This window comes from Beta vulgaris, chromosome 8, assembly GCF_026745355.1.
Source record: "Beta vulgaris subsp. vulgaris cultivar EL10 chromosome 8, EL10.2, whole genome shotgun sequence".
Taxonomy (NCBI): Eukaryota; Viridiplantae; Streptophyta; class Magnoliopsida; order Caryophyllales; family Amaranthaceae; genus Beta; species Beta vulgaris.
In genome coordinates, this window is record NC_079209.1 from 6,394,134 (window position 1) to 6,413,260 (window position 19,127).

Sequence of the window (19,127 nt, forward strand, 5' to 3'; positions counted from 1 at the left end):
AGGCAATAATTTTTCTCTATCTCATTCCTATCACATAGATCCCCTCTTTCCTTTCTCTCTATTTCTCTCCTCTTTAAAAAATTGCCTAGAAAAATGTGTGTTTAAAATTGGGGGAGGGGGGGGGGGGGTGTTTCAAGTTGGGTCCACCTGGATCCAGACCTAGACCCTTTTTATTTTTTACAAATCCAAACCCACTCCAGATCTGTTGGGTCTAGCGGGTTCACGAGTACTAAGTGGGTCCTTCATTTTAAGTTTTCATCACATTTTTGAATATATGTTATTAAAAAATTTCGCCCTAATATATGTAGGTCATGTATCCATGGTTAGCATTATCTAAACAAAATTTTAAAAATTCTCATAAAATATTAAAATGCTACAACTTACAAGTCTTAGATGGAGTTACAACATTAACGAGTTCACAAAATCACAACTCATAAAACCTTAACGTTTAGGTAAGTAAAAATTCTAATATGTAAATGGATCTGCGGGTCACGCCTGGGTCTAGCATATGTGGATCCGGATCCGGATCCGGACCCGACCCATGTTTTTTTGGGACACGACCAGATCCGGACCCATTGGGCCTAAAGTTTATGGACCTAAACCTTTATAAATGAATCGAATCATAGCAAATTTGGGTCGGATCGAGGACTCATTGTTATCTCTAAGTATTAGTGCTTGCATTAATAGGTTAACGAATTGTCTAGTGAATTGAGAAATGAAAATTCTCTAATGATTGAGGCAAGAATGTGAAGCTCGAGCAGCAAAAATTCAATAAGTGGTGAAACAAATAATCCTCCTCCGGCTAAAAAATTCCCTTGCTTTATTCCAAGACTATCACGCCCGTAATCTTAGGATGTCCAGAATTCACCGCCAAACGTACACTTAGCATTGATGTCTTGATGATATTATTGATATCATGCCCAAATTAAATGTTTTGTACTGATGCCACGACAATGACTCACTGAGCACCTCCCTTTAATTTTGGGATATATACTTATTTATAAAGGAAGTTAGGAGGGTTTTTTTTATTTTACATTTTACTTTATTTTTTCTAGGAAAGATACTAATTGATATGAAAATCAATTCTTGCTAGGCTATTAATTTACATAACACATCACCAATTCAGAAGTTCGGTACAAAGCTAAACAGTACAGAAGACAAGAGACCTATAAGGCCATCGTCAACACAAGTGAGTGCCTTATTGGGATGAGGATTCAAACCCTGAAAAATTTCCTGAGATTTGAGGTGATACTCCATTAATAAGTTACAAACTCTCCCTCTTACTTTTATAGTTATGTGTATAACACCTTCCTTTAATTTTGGGATACTAGAGTATTTAAAAGGAATGATCGACTAAAAAATCACCCCTAAAAAAAAAAAAAAAAAATAAAATAAAAATATATAAAAAAAACTCATTTTTTATATAACGATATAAAATGACTCATAAATATGACATAAAAAATTCTTCAAACCATCCAGGTACCCATAAATAATTTTTAGTTAAGGATAATTTTGAAATTTTAACGCCCACTTATAAATTGTTTTTGAGTAATCGTATTAAAAATGACAAATATAACTAATGATGCAAAAACAATATCTACCTATATATTATATCAATACCAATATATATTATTAAAATATGTGGGCATACAGTGTAAGCCGCCATATGCCGCTTCATTTTAACTGCTGACATGATGCTACATCATTTTTTAGAAGACGATTCTATGATCACTAAAATGATACACACTCATTACGGCCTACGGACAATGTTATATCTACTTAGTGGGTAGTTAACCCACTAGAAATAGATTACTCGAAATATCATCCGGAGTCCACACTTAATTAGTTAATTAGTATCGCAAAAGAATAAAAAAAGCAAAAAAAATATCTTAAGGGCTTATGCTTAGTTTACTTTCAAACCCACCTTATATTTTATTGGAAGGACTCGCAAAAGAGAACCACCTTTTATTTACTTTTTTAAAAGAGAAGCACTTTACTTGGAAGTGTACGTCATTGTTAAATACCCGAAACGACGTTGAAATTCCGTTGTGTTTGCAGTTTGCCATATTTCTAAAAGCTTGGGGCATATAAATATATTCTTCAAAAAGCAAAATACCCCATTTTTTCCCACAAACTTCACTCACATTCTCTCTCTTCTTTCTTCCTGATCTCAAAGATCGCAACTTTTCCATCACATTCATCATCAAAAGGGAAGATCACTCGCTTTGCGTTCCAATTTTGTCCATTTAATTTTCCAATTTGGTACGTTTTCTCCCCCTTTTATTTTTTGGATTAATTTCAGTTCTTTTTTCTTTATGTTTTAGTGTATGATAATTGGGTTGAAATTTACTTCTATGTAATTGGGGTTTGAGCTACAAGCATTCTTTTTTCTTTTTAGTGTATGTTCTGTATGATAATTGGTTGAAATATTCTGTTTTTTTGTGTGTGTTTAAGATTGTGTAAATGTGTTGAGAGGTCTATGGATTTGAGATTGAGGGAAGTAGGGAAGATATACCCATTTGAACCAAGATAAAAAAGAAAACATGATTAGAACAAATTTAGTGTTTTAATTGATAGTTATTATGTGTAGACTCTAGTAAAAGTTCATTTTGTGCGTTCAAAATTGATCCTAAGACCTATTTGACACATCTAAGATGAACCTACTACATGTAGTGTCGTTGGACTTTGAAGGAATTAGAAAGAGGTAAGTACTTGAGGTGTTTTGAAGTTAGAGTTAGCGATTAAACGAATTCGGTTTACCCAATGTGCTTGGATGTACTCTTGGTTCTCAGTGAATATGAACCTTAAGGTGTATAATTCATAGGTTTAACTTTTAAAATTGAGGAGTTGAGCATTTTGTTTGCTTTTAAGGAAGATATGAACAAGGGATTCTGATTTTCTAAGTGCAAACCCGAAAGTATGTTGTGAATCCTGATACCACTAATGGTGAGAAATGGGATGGGGGAAGATGAGTGGAATGCCATAGGGATACTTCTTCTAGTTACTCTTGGAAGTTCATATAATGATTCTGACGGCTCTTTATCAGTGCTAGGGATACCAAATATGTGCCTTTTTTTGGTTACATTGGTAGTCACTGGGCATGTTCTGAACTTCTGTTGATGGTCTACTCTCGGAAAACTTCATTTTTCCATGCTCGAGAGACACAATTGATGGACTTTCAAGGGACCCTAATTATTTATTGATAATAACTCTTTCTCTATTCAAGCCTCATATATAGGACTGAGGTGATGATCAGGATTGCCAACTTTTGTCCTTGTGGAAAGTAGTAGTCAAACCACCATGTGGTGCCATCTTAGCAGTTAGCAGCTCTACTGGGTAAACTTGAGTATGGTATTTGACCCTAAGGAGAGCAAGGCTATTGGTTAGGAGGGAGCCGAACCTTAGCTACCCAATGAGCAATTTAGTGGTTTTCTTGAGATTGATCGTTATGTTAACTAATAATCATGACGAAGGAGTCCTTTGGTTTTCATGATAGTTTTTTCCTTTTTTGTTTCGGAAGAGAATTGGGGGGAGGTTCTCATTAGGTGTCAGCTTTGACATTTTGAGTAGCTTATGCCCTTTGTTCATCATTTTCCTTCATCTTTAATACTCAATATCTTCTATGAAACACTGAACTTTAATCGACAACAAATCAATGAAATATAATAAATGTCATGTCACATCCCACCTAAATCCTTGTGGCTAGTGAAGGCCGAACCTTAGTGGAAATGCTCACTCGGGGATTCAGAGAGAGCCTGTCCTCTTGAAGGCTTACTTTCATATAATTATTTGACACTTGACACCATTGTCTATATTGCTACGATTAAGCTTCCTTGACTAGGTGATGTCTAGTGGTCTACAAAATACAAATGAAAACGTTTACATTAGGGGTGACTTCTTGCTGTAAGTTTGCCAAAAAGTGGCCCTTTTTCTATTAGACTTTTCACCCTTAGTCCCTTTCCTTAGAATTTTGATAAAACGCCTTCACTTTATTGGTTCGATCAATTGTTTCATATAAATAGTATTGGAAACTCCGTTGTTTATTTTAACTATAAACTTCCTTTACTCTTTAGTTTAGTAATGAATTAGAGAAGCATGCTACTTTATGATTTATATTAAAGCTAAAAAGAATGTCCCTTGATACCGCATGGGGGATCCAAAGAGCTAGCTTATACGAATGGGGTGAACAATGAGAGAGAAAGTGGGAGAGGGAAGGGAAGGGAGGGGAGGAGAGTAAAATGAGGAAGGGAGAGGGAGGTGGATGGCTAAAGACAATCTGTGAGCTTGGATGTGATATGTTTCAGTTGGTGGGTGGGAGTATTTGAGCATTGGGGGTCTGATAGGAGGATGGAAGCTGGGAGGGGAAGTCCAGGATAGGCTACTATTATATTAGTTACTTTGTTGGGGTTGAAGCACTGTTACTTGGCCGTGGTGCTTCCGAAAGCTAGTTGTTTTCTAAGATATTAGAAGCCAAATTTCTCATTAGACAATTTGGTCAATAATAATATTAAATCGTTAAACAACTATTTTCTAAGACATTAAAGACCAAAAGTCTCAAAGTTTGCAACTATAGTCAAAGTACAAAGAACGAAAAGGAGGCATATGATAAAGTTTGCAAATAAGTTATACCTAAGTTGGAGTCTTAAAACATGGAATGCTCCATGAACGTTGTAACCAAATGTCCTTTTATGTCTTATTTTATTTTTTAAGATTCTTAAAAGCCTATCTTAAGATGGAAAATTTTCAGTGAGGTAGGTCTGTCATAAATACATTGGGTACCATGACTACCATCACTTTTGAATAAATATATTGAATTAATTTATTCCAAAACTTTGAGGCTTTGAGTTAAATTTATTTTTGATATTCACATTGATAAACGCAAACACAATTACACTGTAAAGTTACACCTAAATTATAAATAAGTATGTCCCCTTTAAATAATTATGAATTTATGATGAGGTCTTTCATTCTAAAACTTTGAGTTTTTGCCTTTTGATTGACATTGAAACAAAAACATGAATCTACAAAGAAAAGTTCAACTAAAATTTAGTAAATCCAGTTAAACAAAAATATGCTGGTATGCATATACCTTTTTCTTTAAAAAACGAACAACACTCTCCTATAGTATCCCTCTCTGTCTTTTTTTTTTTAATTGGTGACATTTCTATAATTATTAATAGGATGCTCAATGCTGTCACTTATTAATAGAATGAAGTTTGATGCATCAGAGTAATTTATGTATGAAGCATGGTGAGCAACATAATTGCATGGCTAGCGTTAATCAGTGTGCATAAAAAAATCATCAAGTAAAATCTAGGGTGCTGTTGGTACATAAATGTGTTGATTGTAGCTCGTCATCTGAAAATTGCATTATATACCCATTGGTGATCTGTTTCAAGACTTGGGTGTTCCCTTTTACGATTTTGTGCTCCAACATTAACAGTAGCTCCAAGTAATTGAAGTTTATGCTAGAAAGTGGTCCAAGTTAAATAATTCATCAATCTTCTTTGGCTTGTATTAACAGCGATATTCCCAACTATTCGATCTTTTCTCAAAATAATCGTAAGTATTGATTAATTTAAAGTAATCCTAACTGTAACATCAACCTTCCTGGAACAGTCTCTGCTTACTGATGACTTCTACACCCGATTTTTTTTAGCCTTTTTCCTGCTCCTCCCTCCCTCTCTTCTCCCCTCCAATTTAACAGATTAACGGGCTTTCTTCCTCCATGACCACCAATAATACGTGAAATCCACTGCTGTGAACTGACATGAAGGTTGAGGTAAGGAATAAAAGACAGTTTTGTGTTTGATTAAGTGAGAATTACAGAAGTTAATGGATAAAAAGAACGTTTAAGTGGCTTGAACACTACCAAAAAAAAAAAAAATTAGAAGAAATTATGGTCAATGTGCTTCATGCCTCTTTGTCTCTGATCTAATTTTTTTACAGAGAAACTGATTCTCTTTATTTCCCCTCTCCATCCTCTAGCTAACTCACTTGCTTCTCCTTTTAGCTACTCCTAATTATGCAATGCCTTTCACAACTCTTTCTCATTAGGCTAGTTCATTACAATATTACACCCACCTCTAACAAACTGTCCCTGTTCTCACTTCTCACTTCCTCATCAACCACCAAAAACAAATGGGGGATTGGGGAGGGGCTGCGCTGCTGTCAAAGTCGAGGGAGGGGAGATTTTCCACATTGTAAATCTATCTTCATTAAATAAACAAAGAAAAACATCTTCTCTTAACCCAAACAATACGATTATTTTTGCTGATTTTGATGTTTGGCTGCAGTAAACATTAGCACCTTTTTTCTCACTCCCAAAACAACGAGGAGCTGTGGTAAGAGATGGCAATAAATCAAAACAATCCGCTGCATTTCAAGATGGGCTGGGTTTCTTAACAGTTTTGCTTATCTTGCAGTGGCAGCGTTTACTCAACTCTTTTTTTTTTTTCAAAGAAACAAATTTAAGGTTTAAAAGCTTTAAATTTCTTCTCAAATTCAATGGTGAAACTGAAATTCTAACAGAGAAAACGATTTTTGACTTATTTGTATGAAAAATTATCAAAATGCACACTTACATTGAAGAGTTGATTACACTGAAGAAGTTAATATATGGTTTGATGGCAAGAAGGTTAGGTCTTGTTTGACTTATCAAAATTTTAGTTGCTTTTGAAATTAAAATCATACTGCAGCTGTCAGGATTTTCTGGCTATTGGGAAAGAGGAAGGAGACAGCATGCCATATCAGGGGGAGGGGAAAAGGAGCGGGGGAAGTATACTGGTCGGAGAAGGTTTGGGAAGGGGGATGGTCTGATGGCTGTGAAGGGGGAAGCAGGAATAAAATAAGGGAGAGGGAAAGGGGAGGGGTAGGGAAATCTGATTCATTTTCAAAAGAAAAATATCTGGCAAGAACTTAATAGTTGGGTTTTTTCGGAGTTAGTTCAATATTTTGGGATTAGTGTAATAAGGTGGACTGGTGAACAATAGTTGGGATTTTTGCTGGAATTTATGTTTTTTTTTTTTTTTCAAATTTCAGTATCTGCTTAAAACTCAGGATACGCTACTTTGATATAATTATCAAAAGGTGAGGCTATCACAAGTTCATAACAACAAACTTTTAAGCTGCTTCAATTGAAAAATATAGGTTAAGGCAAATGTGACGAGATTTTTTTGCTATTCTATGTGCTTTTCCGCAACCATACTGCTTGATTGGCATTCGATTCCTGCAATTTTGAGTATTCCTCTTTTGTTTTACAGGTTTAAGAATACGCTGTCTAGGTGATTTTTGGCAGAATGGCAAACGGGGGAGAGAAGCCATTGAGGAAGATCTCTGAAGCATTTAACGATCTAGCCACCACTGTCAATTCCCAGGAATCCGATCTTCAGCTTGCCTCATTTTCCCATGCTTGCTCGCTTGTCTCCCCCTTGTTTGGTTGTCTGGGCATAGCTTTTAAATTTGCGGAAATGGACTATGTTAACAAGGTAAACCAATCCTTTCTCTTACTCTCCTCATCTCCTCCTCTCCTCCTCTCTCCTGCTATTTGCTGGGCTTTTCTTTTTTGAATTCGCTTTTATATTCTGGACTCTGACATCTAGTGATTGTAATTTTATATGAATTTGTGTAGGTTAATGATCTTGCTGAGACTTCAAACTCAATCATGACATTACAAGCACTGATTGATCAAGATATTCAGGCAAAGACTGTACGTAAACAAGGCAGCCATACGAGAAATCTTTTGAGAGTAAAACGTGGTCTAGACATGGTCAAAGTACTTTTTGAGAAAATCATTGCAACTGAGTATGTTTCTTTCTCTCCTGGCTTCTCACTCACTCTATACTTTGGCTTTGTTTGCTCCTACCAGTGATTGCTAATGCTGTGCTCTTAAACATTTGGTCGTGGATGTTTGAGGCTCCTTTTGCTTAAACCTTTTTTCTATATTCTAATTGCATCGTGAAAGAAGACTTTGCACTTTTCTTTTGGGTTTTTGTTTGTTGTCGGTCATTTAGTTTACATGCGTTTAAGTGAATACATAGATCACTCACCTCCTGCATGAAACTCTTCACCTGCAAAAGGGGTTGTTGCCTTATGTAATAGCAGATTTTGAGTGGATGGGATCCTTCTCCCATTGCCATATTCTCAAAGCATGGTTCGTAACTTTGTTTGTGATGTCTGGGTAGCTTTTGACGTGCAGATGGTCGAGAAGAATTTGATATATTTGTCTGAATTACTAATTGCTATGGAAATTTGTGCAGATAGTTTGAGTTTCTTTTGCTTTTGCTACTCTTTTTTGGGGTAGGGGAGGGGGGAATGGTAACGCGATAACAGGTAGCAAAATACATAGTGTTTATATTTTGCGACATAGTGTCTGTTCATAAATACAATGTTTGTGGAAACAGCAAAATAAGAGAGAAATGTTTACCAATCCACAAAACAACAAAATAAGAAAGGAATGTTCACCTTTTACAAATACTACTCCCTTCGTTTTCTTTTGTTGTTCGGTGTTCCTATTTGGAATCTTGTTGTGAGAGGAAATTGGTCAAAGTAGGAAGAACTTTCGAAAACAAAGTATATATTAGCAACACCGACACTAGCGGAAAAAATACACACTATATTTTGGTGTTAGTGGGCACAACGGCCGCTACCTGTTATCGTTTAATCACCTCTTTTGGGGGGGGGGGGGGTTGGAGGGTAGGGTAGCTGGGGTGTGTGTGTGTGTGTGTGTGTGAATACTTTTAGTGTTGTGTTGGAACTTGGAAGGAACACATTTACAGAAAAACTAGTATATTAATTTTATTTGTTTTGTTTGTAAAGGGTGGTGAATGGTTTTTACTGGAGTGGAAATTAGTTCTTGTGAAGATGGAACTTTTTAAAATTAAAATAAAGTGATGCAATACTTTCATCCCTATTCCTCACCTTTCTCTTTTCCCAACCATCCTCTACCCTCCATTCCATTCTTCCTTTTGTCTTTAAGTTCTATTGCAAGGAAGTAGTAACCAAACAAAGGAAACTACAAATGTGTTTTCCCCTAGAAAATGTTTCTTCAAAGAAAATCATTTTATATTGTTTTTCTGCCCAACCAAACAAAGCACCAGTACCTTTCTTTGTTTCTTTCCCTTTCTTTACTTTGATGGGTTTCTTAATAAATGATAATCACTTACGGGTTTATTTCATTAGTATCTTGTCATCATTGCTATGAATGTGGCGACCTGTCAACTTTGTGATGGGGGTTATATATTAAACATAATTACTTATGACCTGTCAATGTGGCAATTTGCCAATCACTTTGTGATGCGGCAGGTAGTTGAAACTATTGCTACTCTAGTTTTTGGTGCCTCTGGCCAAACTTTTAGATGAGAGTGGCTTTAAATTGAATGAGGAAAGCTCAGATTTCAGCGAAAGTGTGGCTGCTAACATTTAACAAGTCCAATTTTTATCAAGCGTTTCGGTGGCTCTGTTGGGGACTGGAGGCCGGACGGAGTTGATAAAGATATATTACCACATCTGTTATTGTGGCATTTCTTAGAAATGTATTGGTTGATGATTTTTCATGCGTTCAGACTTCAGACAAAGTAGAAAGAAGATCAAAGTAATTGTGCTGCGATTATAGTTTGAAGTACTGTAATTCAGGGAGCAAGTGGCACTATCAAGATTTAAGATTCACCAAGTTTGAGATGCAATCTTCGTTGAGGCAATAAATGGAGGTGGAATGTAGTATTGGCATTTTAGGGGTCCATGCTGTTCATGGATCTTTACTTCTTTGCATCATAGGCCTGTAAATCATTCTTGTTGCATATTTTTGTTCTTCTTGTGCAGAACCATATTGCATGATATACAACTGCTGCTATCTGCTTTAATCTTTGTCTTCATCTTCAGGGGGGATTCTTTGAAGAATGCGGCTTCTGACGCATACACTCAAGTATTTGCCCCACATCATGGATGGGCTATTAGGAAAGCGGTTGGTGCAGGGATGTATGCCCTTCCTACTAGACCGCAGTTGATGAAGAAGTTGAATGAGGATGGTGGGGTGCACTTTCTAAACTAGTTTTTCTTGCCTAAATTATATTTTGGTGATTCATGTGCATGTTCAATGGATTATAAAATGCTTTTAAAAATTATATTCGATCTTTTCTTTTAAGGGTTTTCCTTTTTCAAATTAATGATGTGTATTGTTTAGTTTGTTTAAAATATTAAGCTTCTTAATCTGGAGAAAACATGGCTGTAAATGCTTAGAGTACTTGTATATTTACGGGTTACAAACTTAGAATTAGAAGTGATTTTAGAAATGGTGTTGAAGAGTCTTGGACAAGCATTAGTCAGTAGTTTCTTAAAGGCAGGAGTGTTTGTGAGGAATATGTATTTAGAGCAAACCACATATAAATTCTCCTTTTAATCAAACATGTCTTAGTTACTTTGTATGTAGTCATATGCTCACCATTTGTTCAAAGTTTTCAAGCAAGATTATGGTCTTCCCCAACCATGCTTTTAATCGTTAAATGCTCTCCCAAGTATCAATTGCCTAGCATCTAATAGTAGTTGGATAATTAGTTTCACATCGCAATTGTCTGTTAACACTTAATATCTTGTTGGGTATGGGTGGTTCAGGTCACTACTTTCTCGGGTCGTTACCAGGTATATCATAGTTGGTTCGAGTCGGTTGTGCTGGTCGAGTTAGATATTTATATAGTGATCAGCTGTTAGTGTGATTTTTATGCGTCCTTGCTTTCATGTTATGATTTTCCGCAAGTAATATGGATCTTGTATCGACTAGTTTGGTGATATATATGCTGATTTTGCATTTTGATTGGTTTCTTTGCAGAGAATTCTGCCTGCGTCCCAATGCAAAGCTACATTACTTCTTCGACTGCTGTGATTGGATACGTTGAGAAGCTGTTCCTCTCAAAAGAACTAGGCTTAGATTGGTGATTGTGGGGAATTTAATGTATGATTTAGTGAATAATGTACTGTACTACACTCTTGCTATGTAATAAAAATCTAGAAGACCTTTCGCTAATCATCCATTGCTCGCTCTAGTGCCATATGTTATGTGAGAGGGCCTCTGGTGACGTAGGAAAGCTACTTCACTTACCCTATTCATTTAACGTTGAGTCTAAGGTGTGTCCTTGAGGCGTGGATTATACCTTCAAACTAGGGTCCATGAGGTTATCTCAAGTCCTTTCCTGTACCGTAAGTGGAAATTCTAGTGACATATATGATCCAACCTGATAACCGACTCAAAACTGACATGAAAATTTAGAGTTTGGAGTGAGACTTTCGACCTGAAATAAAAAATGGATCGACACAACCCAACTTGAAAATATAACGAGTTAGGTTTAGGTTCACCTTTTGAATATGAAAACTAGTATTTGGGCCAAGACGTTGTCTCGAGTTGGTATTGTTTTTCGAAGCATTTTTTTCTATTCCCATTAGAATATATATTAAGGAAAACTCAACATTTAAAAAGTACAAATATAATAATGTGGACACTTAAAACATGATTAAAAGTTGGTTGAGATAATAATTGTGTCATGTATAATAGCAAGAGGTCATGGGTTCAAATCTTGTTGCAAGGTAATTTTACTTTTGTTAATTGACATGACTTGTGTACACATTGGACAATGCTAGTGTAGTAACAGAGGTGCCACGTGGCGTGTATACCTTGTCATCCATGCTTTTTAATATATTTGTATAGATAACCTGAATAACCTGATTTAGAAGTCGGGTTATTTTCACTTTAGATCAACCTGAAATTAACTTCGAGTTTCATAATTTATACAGCCTATCTTCATTGTTTTTATTTGTATTAGACCAACCCCGTTGTTTGGATCATCTAAATTTCATTTCATCATTAACCTAGACTTTCATAACTTTGCGTGTATAGTTAAATTTCACTTCAGGTTGGTTTCGGATCGACTCGGAATCGAAAAGGCCGGGTTTGGGTTATGATTTTTGACCTGAAATTAAAATCAGGTTGGGTTTGGGTTAGAGGTAAGTGACCTGAAATATAAAACCAGGTCAACTTGAAATTGACCCAACTCGATCTGATTGCCAACCCTAATCGTAGGGATCTTTGTCGACTGAGAAACTCTTCTTTTTAAACTTATACACGAGGCGTGAATAACCTTCAAATTCAGCTTGCCATGGTTTGTTTCATACCCAATATCGTTCATGGACGTAAGGACGATCCCCAAAGCCTGCATCTTTGGTTGGGCTTGTAGCTCTGCCTTGTGTTTTCGATGGTTTTTGGGAGGGTTTGGAAAGCCTTTTAGGAGCTATCACCTTTTTGAATGCATAAGTAGATCATGCAATAAGGCCTCTAGTGTGGTAGTGCCCTTTAGTAGGGATGACAATCCAATCCGGATCTGATCCTATTCCGCTCCAATTCCAAGAAAAAAATTCGAGTCGATTCCGTTTAAAAAGTCCGACTCTGAGTTGGATCTCATAAAATGTGTATTAAAGCTTTCAAAATATTTGGGTGTTCTCGAAACTCAGACAATATTATTTATGACGACTTTTCCAATGAGCTTTGCGTGCTTGAGATGTCTCTTGGACAATTGGGTCTCCTCCTTATTGACTTGAAAATGTGATTTACAAGTATATTTTGACTTTTGTTTATTTAACTCTAGAACAACTAGATAAACCTTAATTTTCCACCATATGCAAGCTATTACTCCTGGTTATGGTTAGGACAGTCTTAAATACTTTAGAGGTCCTGTTCTCATATGAAAAATTAGACCTTTAGTATCAATACGTGACATTTTTTATTTAGCTAATATTTCTCTTAGTAATTTTGACCCTAACCATAATTCATTCCCATCAATACTAATAGTTAGATTAGCTATTAACATATGCTTTTTTGAAAAGAAAAATAAAAAAAAAACATTGCAATTACAATTAGTTATCTCACTATCTGATCACTATAAAATAATTAATCGATAACTCGGAATATAAATATAAGTGAAGAAAAGGAATGATAATATAAAACAAACAATTGGTTATAGTATTGACTAAGTCTAACCTACATCAAACTGTTAAGATATGTAACTAGCTTATAAATGAAATTTTACCCTTCTAATTCAATACCCACAAATAAGAGCAAAACATCACGACTAACCAAAATTCAATATATCTAAACATATCCTATATGTCTGACAACTACAAAGATAACTTTAGTAATCTAAAAAATAAGATTAGCAAAAATAAGACAGTTTTATGAACTTATAGATTGCACTTGTTATTTGCTTAGCAGCCGCTCGCGAAAAAATTCTTCAAATCTTCACAACAGCACTCACAACTCCTTTTCCCAAAATGAATTTGGTTTTTTGTCCCAAAAACAAAATAATCAATAACTGTAATCTTAGATTCTTGATGGATAGGTAAAGAATTAAAGATCGAGTAGAAATTTATAGGAAAAATTGACAATAGAGGTCTGAACTTTGGGTGATAATTTTTAAAAGGTCTGAACTATTGATTAACCTGTGTAGGTCCCAACTTTAGGGGGTCTTAACTTTTAGCGGGCCTCGACGACTTAAAACTGAAGATTTTTTTAAAAATCTCACCTAGTTCCTACATCCCTCCCTCAATTAACCCTTCTGATGTGACCCAAGTTTTATAGGTGATGACCTACTAAGCCAGTTTTAAGTCACTAAAGCCTGCTAAAAGTTAAGACCCCCTAAAGTTGGGACCTACACAGGTTAATCAATAGTTCAGACCTTTTAAAAATTATAACCCAAAGTTCAGACCTCTATTGTCAATTTTTCCAAATTTATAAGGGGAAAATTATTAGTCGGTAATGGCCGATTTAATTGAGGAAAAATTAAAGTTAATTTTGATATCGATAGTTTCTCAAGGAGTGAGGAAAATATATTTAAAATGGCTATAAATTTAGAAAGGAAGGTGAGATGGTGAATGGGAAACTTTGGTTATGAGAGAAAGTTAATTAATAAATAAGAAAAACAAGAATGAATCTGGAAAGTTCCATTAATTTTGTGGAATTCTAAGATAGAAAGAGTAACCAACAGAGTGGAAGATCAAAAGTTTCTACCTATACAACGTAGAAAATCTAACAGGAAAATAAGGAAAGTACGAGACAACTGTTATTAAGAAAGAGAGAAAAACAAGGGAACTAATGAATAAGTTGTAGGATGCGGGGCCCCAAAAAGTTCGAGGCCCTATGCTATGGGTCTGCTTGCACAGGCCCATAGCCGGCGCTGGACTTATGGCTGGTATATGAATTTAGTTAATAATCCAAATTATTACAAGAACTTAATTCGATAAAATTATGAAACAAACATATAAGCTTCAATCATATAACCTTCATAATAATTATACGAAGTAAATCATTCCATGCGCACTTCTAGAGTCCAAAACTTACACATTATCAACAAGAAACATCAGGTTAGGACACCCAACCTTCTTCTTGGAGATTGTTAAACGTCGCCCCAAAATTACTTAAAATCACCCCTAAATTTATTTTTATAGACCATTTTACGCTTCCTCTATTCCACACCACCCACCACCTGACCACCTGCCACCACCTACCTCCCCGCTACCACCCACCACCCCACCACCTACCTCCCAACTACCACCCGCCACCTCCTCATCACCCACCTGGTACGAAATCAAAATGTTTTTGGGCCATGGGTGGAACGTCCAATCTGGACGTTCGCCCATGGTCCAAAAAATTTTCGATCGCTTTGCGCAACCAAAGAAGAGAAGAGGAAGAAGCTAAAGGCCTGGACGGTGTAGTGTGTTTTGGAAACTGTGAAAACACTCTCATTGAAGGATTCAACCTAAGATTATTGCGGCTAATGGAAAGATCGGATGCTGGAGACTCATGAAGCCATGATTGACTATGTTATGTGAGTGTAAAAAGAGAGAGAAAAAAAGGAAGAGGTAAAAAAGGTGGTGGTGGCAGGAGGTGGATGGTGGTGGAGTGAGGTAGCTGGTGGTGAGGGTGGGGGTAGAGGTGGTGAATCTGGTGATGGTTTAGGGAAAAAGAAAAAAAAAGGTTAGAAATGCAATTTCAACTTTTTTGGGGCGATTTTAAGTAATTTTGGAGTGACGAATAAAAGTTCGGCTCTTGGATAGAACATTTATTTAGCCTATCATAATGCAAAATACTCCCTCTTTGTACAAAGAAGGGGAGGGGGGATTCGAACCTGTGACCTATCGCTCACAGCACCTCAATCTTAACCACTAGGCCAAGACATCCTTGGTTTTTTTTTTTTTTTTTTTTTTTTATCATTCACACTTTTCTGTATATGTTTCCCAATACACCTCTTTGAACATAAATATATTTCGATTGTGGTAAACCCCCAATTCTTCTTTTTTCTTCTAGTTTTCATTGGTTTGTTATTAATAATCTTCCATTCTCTCTCTTTCTGAGAGTTTTCTACCCAATTTTGGGTTCTTTCTCTCCTTTCATAGGAGTTTAGAGTTTAGTTTTATTCTCTTCCCACGTGGAAGTTTAAAAATTGGTATGAGAAATTGTTCTTATTATTTGAAGTTCAAGACCATCAACATCGAAGTATTGAAAATTTGGATGTGCTCAACCTAGTTAAATCAAGAATTTTCTTCTCCAAATTATGTCAGAATGATATACTTCCCATCAATAGCTGCATGATTCAGCAAATACAAGGGGGCTTCGCTGTATTGCCCAATCTGGTTCATTGTAGTTTCTTCGAAGACGAATTTGATTTGATCTTGTCTGATTATATTTTATTTTTCTTTAATACTTATTGTAGATGCCGTTTGGCCTTCAATTAATAAAATTTCTCTTTCAAAAAAAAAATATATTAATAAAAGTTATAACAATTGAATATTAATAATGTAATAATTGAGACGAATCAAACAAGATTCCACATGAATATATTTTTTATTATAAATTGAAAAAAATGGAGAAGATTCTCTCTAAATATAAATAGTGTGAAAATTGTAATTGAAAAAGATAAAAAGAAACGGAGGAATTATATGCAATCCAATTGGTTGTGACTGGTTTGTTCCCCGAACACTGTTGGATTTGAACATACTACCATCATACATTATACAGTTAGTTTAAGGTAAGCAGGAGTATTGACAATTGTCATGACCTGTTGAAAGAAACAAAACATTAAGTTAATAAACCATTTCCAAAACTTAAAATCCAACAATTGAAAGAGGAAAGTAAGGGCCCGTTTGGTATGACTGTGGTTTTCTGTTTTTTGGTTTTTTGATTTTCAAAGTCATATGATATATGTTCTCTAATGAATAAAAAATTAGTCATATTTATTGGGAACATGATGATTTTGAAAACTGACAACTGAAAAGTGAAAACAATTTTTTTAGGTTTCCAGTTTTTGGCTTTTAGTTTTCAAAAAAACTGGAAACTGAAAACAAAAAACGATAACGAACGGTACCTAAATAATAGGGTATGTTAATTTTCGATTTTCATTTGCTGTCAAAACTAGAAACAACAATACGAAAATTAAAATCAGAAAAAGTATTTTCAATTTTCTAGTTTTTAGTTTTCAAAATCACTAGAAATAGTGTAAGTACGGCTAATTTTAAAGTCATAACAAAATTTATAACATATACTCTCTCCGTTTCCTAAAGATCTTTTCACTTACTGTTCCTACAGAAACCAAGGAAAATCAAGTTGTGTGGGGGCATGATGTGAGTAAAGTATGAGAGAGAAAGGGGTTAAAATAAATAAACAAATAAAAAGGGGTTAAAGTAGGAGAGAGAAAGGGAGTAAAATTGAATTAATATATAATGTAATGGTGGACCATATGATAGTGACATGAGAGGGTAAATAGGGAAATTTGTTTTGCCAAACAAGGAATAAAGCAAAAGAGGAAAGATCTTTTGGAAACACCCTTAAACGGAAAAAGGGAAGATCTTTAGGAAAAACGGAGGGAGTAATTATTAAAATCTTGAAATCAAAAGCTGAAAGTTGACAACGATGTCGAAAGAACTCAAATTTTCTTGTTTTTATTTAATACTTTAAAATAAATTTAATTAGCATAGTAAGTAGTAAGTATGAATAATTTTATTTTGAATGACTTATTTTATACGATTTTGCAATCTTAAAACCATAAATAATTTCAATCTAATAGCGACATCGAAAAAACCCCTTAATTCAACGAAAATATATAGTGGGTAATAAATTAAGACGGGGCCAGGTTTAAGTTGCACTTACTTGGGTCATTATAGACCAAAGTAGCAGCACCAAACACATCACAAAGTGCACCAGGCGAGTGCTTGACTTGCTGCCAATAGTCATTGAAAGCACAGGAAGCAACCCCTCTTAAATCATTTGGTCGATAACAAGCTTGTCCTGGCTGTATTCTACTGCATGCACTTCCATATACGCATACCCAATCTAGCGATTTTTGTATCACTTGGTCTGAAGCGTCATTCCTAGCAACACACCACTCTGTGCAACTACTATATCCCCCTAATTAAGTTACCACATTGCAAACCATGAGAAATTATCATATTGTTCAAGATTATTTACATTATCTATGATAAATTAAATGATCTAGGAAGTACTCAAACTTCAATTTTTATCGGTTTTGATTTTTTTTTTTTTGGTGTGTAAATGAGTGACTAAACACAATGATGTAGACGAGATTTGATCCCAAGTCTTGAGAACACTTTGCACAAGAATTTACCAAATAAGCTAAATAATATCCACAATAATCGATGAAACATGAGGTTTTCGTGCTTGAAATAAGTTTTAGTTTAATAACGGAGTTCCATGTACATGGAGTATAGTTTATGAAATTAATAGTGATAATGAAATTATGTATAAAAGAATGAAAAATTAATTTCTTTATCAATCCCTAAGCATTACTTGATAAATTCAAGATCGTGACTTTCTGATAATATGTGAGTCTTAGATGACCCTAATGACATCAATACTAGAATGTTATTATAATCATATGTTGAATACTCCCATTTTTTTGTTGTATCTTTACACCATTCGTAGTATTATCGTACCTCCATCCGAAAAAACAAAATTATTTCATCAATTATGACCATAACTCTTTCGATAACGGTTGTAAATTATCATATGAAATTAAAATTCCTAGTAAATACAATAATTTCATATCGTTATCAACTTATATCTTTTAGCTAGAATTATATTATAAATATGTAACTATAGAAATCAATTTCTAATAGTACTTAATATAATAATGAAAACAAAGTTCAAATATATATGTCTCACCAGATATTTGTGCAAAAATAACCAACAATATGCAAGCAAGGAAAGAGCTCCAGCCAAAACTCGCCATCTTTGATATGATATTTGGCTTGTACAAGTTTGAGCTGTGCGAAATAATTATAATCAGGTCCTAGTAGACTGCTACTTGTTAACACTACTATTTGTCTTGCATTTATACTTCGGTTTACAAGGGTAGGAACTAGGAAACGTTTCTTATTCTTTCCATGAGAAAATGGGAAATATTCAAGAAATTATGGGATCAGGATCATCTGATGATATCTTTCTTTCCAAAGGTGATTTTATCATTAGTTTCCAATTACTCCAGATAATAGTACCAAATTTTTTTGAGTATAATTTGGTTCTCAGAATATATTTTGATCAGTTACCAAAATTAGTTGGTACTCCACACTTCCAATAATTTACTCTTTGTTTTTTTGACCGAAAGAAAAATAATTTCATTGATAAGGGATGGCCAAACGGCACTTACAATCAATTCCTGAAAAATCGAAAATTCCAACATAGGTATATAACACCTTAGAACTAGATACATCGCAGATTTGATAAAAAATAACCTTAATAAAAAACTTCATCTGAAGCAATACAATCTGTGAGTTCGCCCTAATTCGGCTTAACTTCTGCTGATGCATAGTCGTTTGGGTGAAAATACTTCCGTGGTCTTCTAGATTCTTACAGAGAAGAGTGATTGTTAGATTTTCCTTCTTCATTAGATGAACAAAAAAAGAAATGGAACATTCTAAAATAAATACCATCTTAATGATGGGATATACTTATTGGAAGCAATTAAAAAGATTTTTGGGGCTTACCACCGGTACGAACACCAGTGGAAGCCCCTACAAAGATTCACAATTGAGACCAAGAAGAAAAGTGATGAAAAAACAAAGAGAAAGAAGAAAGA

General features: G+C 34.9%; 1 protein-coding gene across 2 annotated transcripts; it reads left to right on the forward strand.

The window, feature by feature from the left end:
- Nucleotides 1–2,033: 2,033 nt before the first annotated feature.
- On the forward strand, nt 2,034–11,017 carry LOC104900821 (accelerated cell death 11). 2 transcript variants are annotated; one of them, XM_048634925.2, is made up of 5 exons: nt 2,034–2,262; nt 7,263–7,487; nt 7,631–7,803; nt 9,880–10,030; nt 10,823–11,017. In XM_048634925.2, the coding sequence occupies exons 2-5, from the start codon at nt 7,299–7,301 to the stop codon at nt 10,874–10,876; spliced, it is 567 nt and encodes a 188-aa protein (XP_048490882.1). In that variant the 5' UTR covers nt 2,034–2,262; nt 7,263–7,298; the 3' UTR covers nt 10,877–11,017. The 2 variants fall into 2 exon arrangements, with proteins under 2 accessions (XP_048490882.1, XP_010686648.1); XM_010688346.4 differs by having other exon boundaries at nt 2,036–2,262; nt 9,880–10,025.
- Nucleotides 11,018–19,127: the final 8,110 nt, after the last annotated feature.

Bases quoted from the DNA above. Each gene is read 5' to 3' on its own strand.
- LOC104900821 (XM_010688346.4), top strand. From the start codon at position 7,299: ATGGCAAACGGGGGAGAGAAGCCATTGAGGAAGATCTCTGAAGCATTT. The intron at 7,804-9,879 runs GTATGTTTCTTT...CTTCATCTTCAG, and splicing joins GAGAAAATCATTGCAACTGA to GGGGGATTCTTTGAAGAATG. The intron at 10,026-10,822 runs GTGGGGTGCACT...GTTTCTTTGCAG, and splicing joins GAAGAAGTTGAATGAGGATG to AGAATTCTGCCTGCGTCCCA.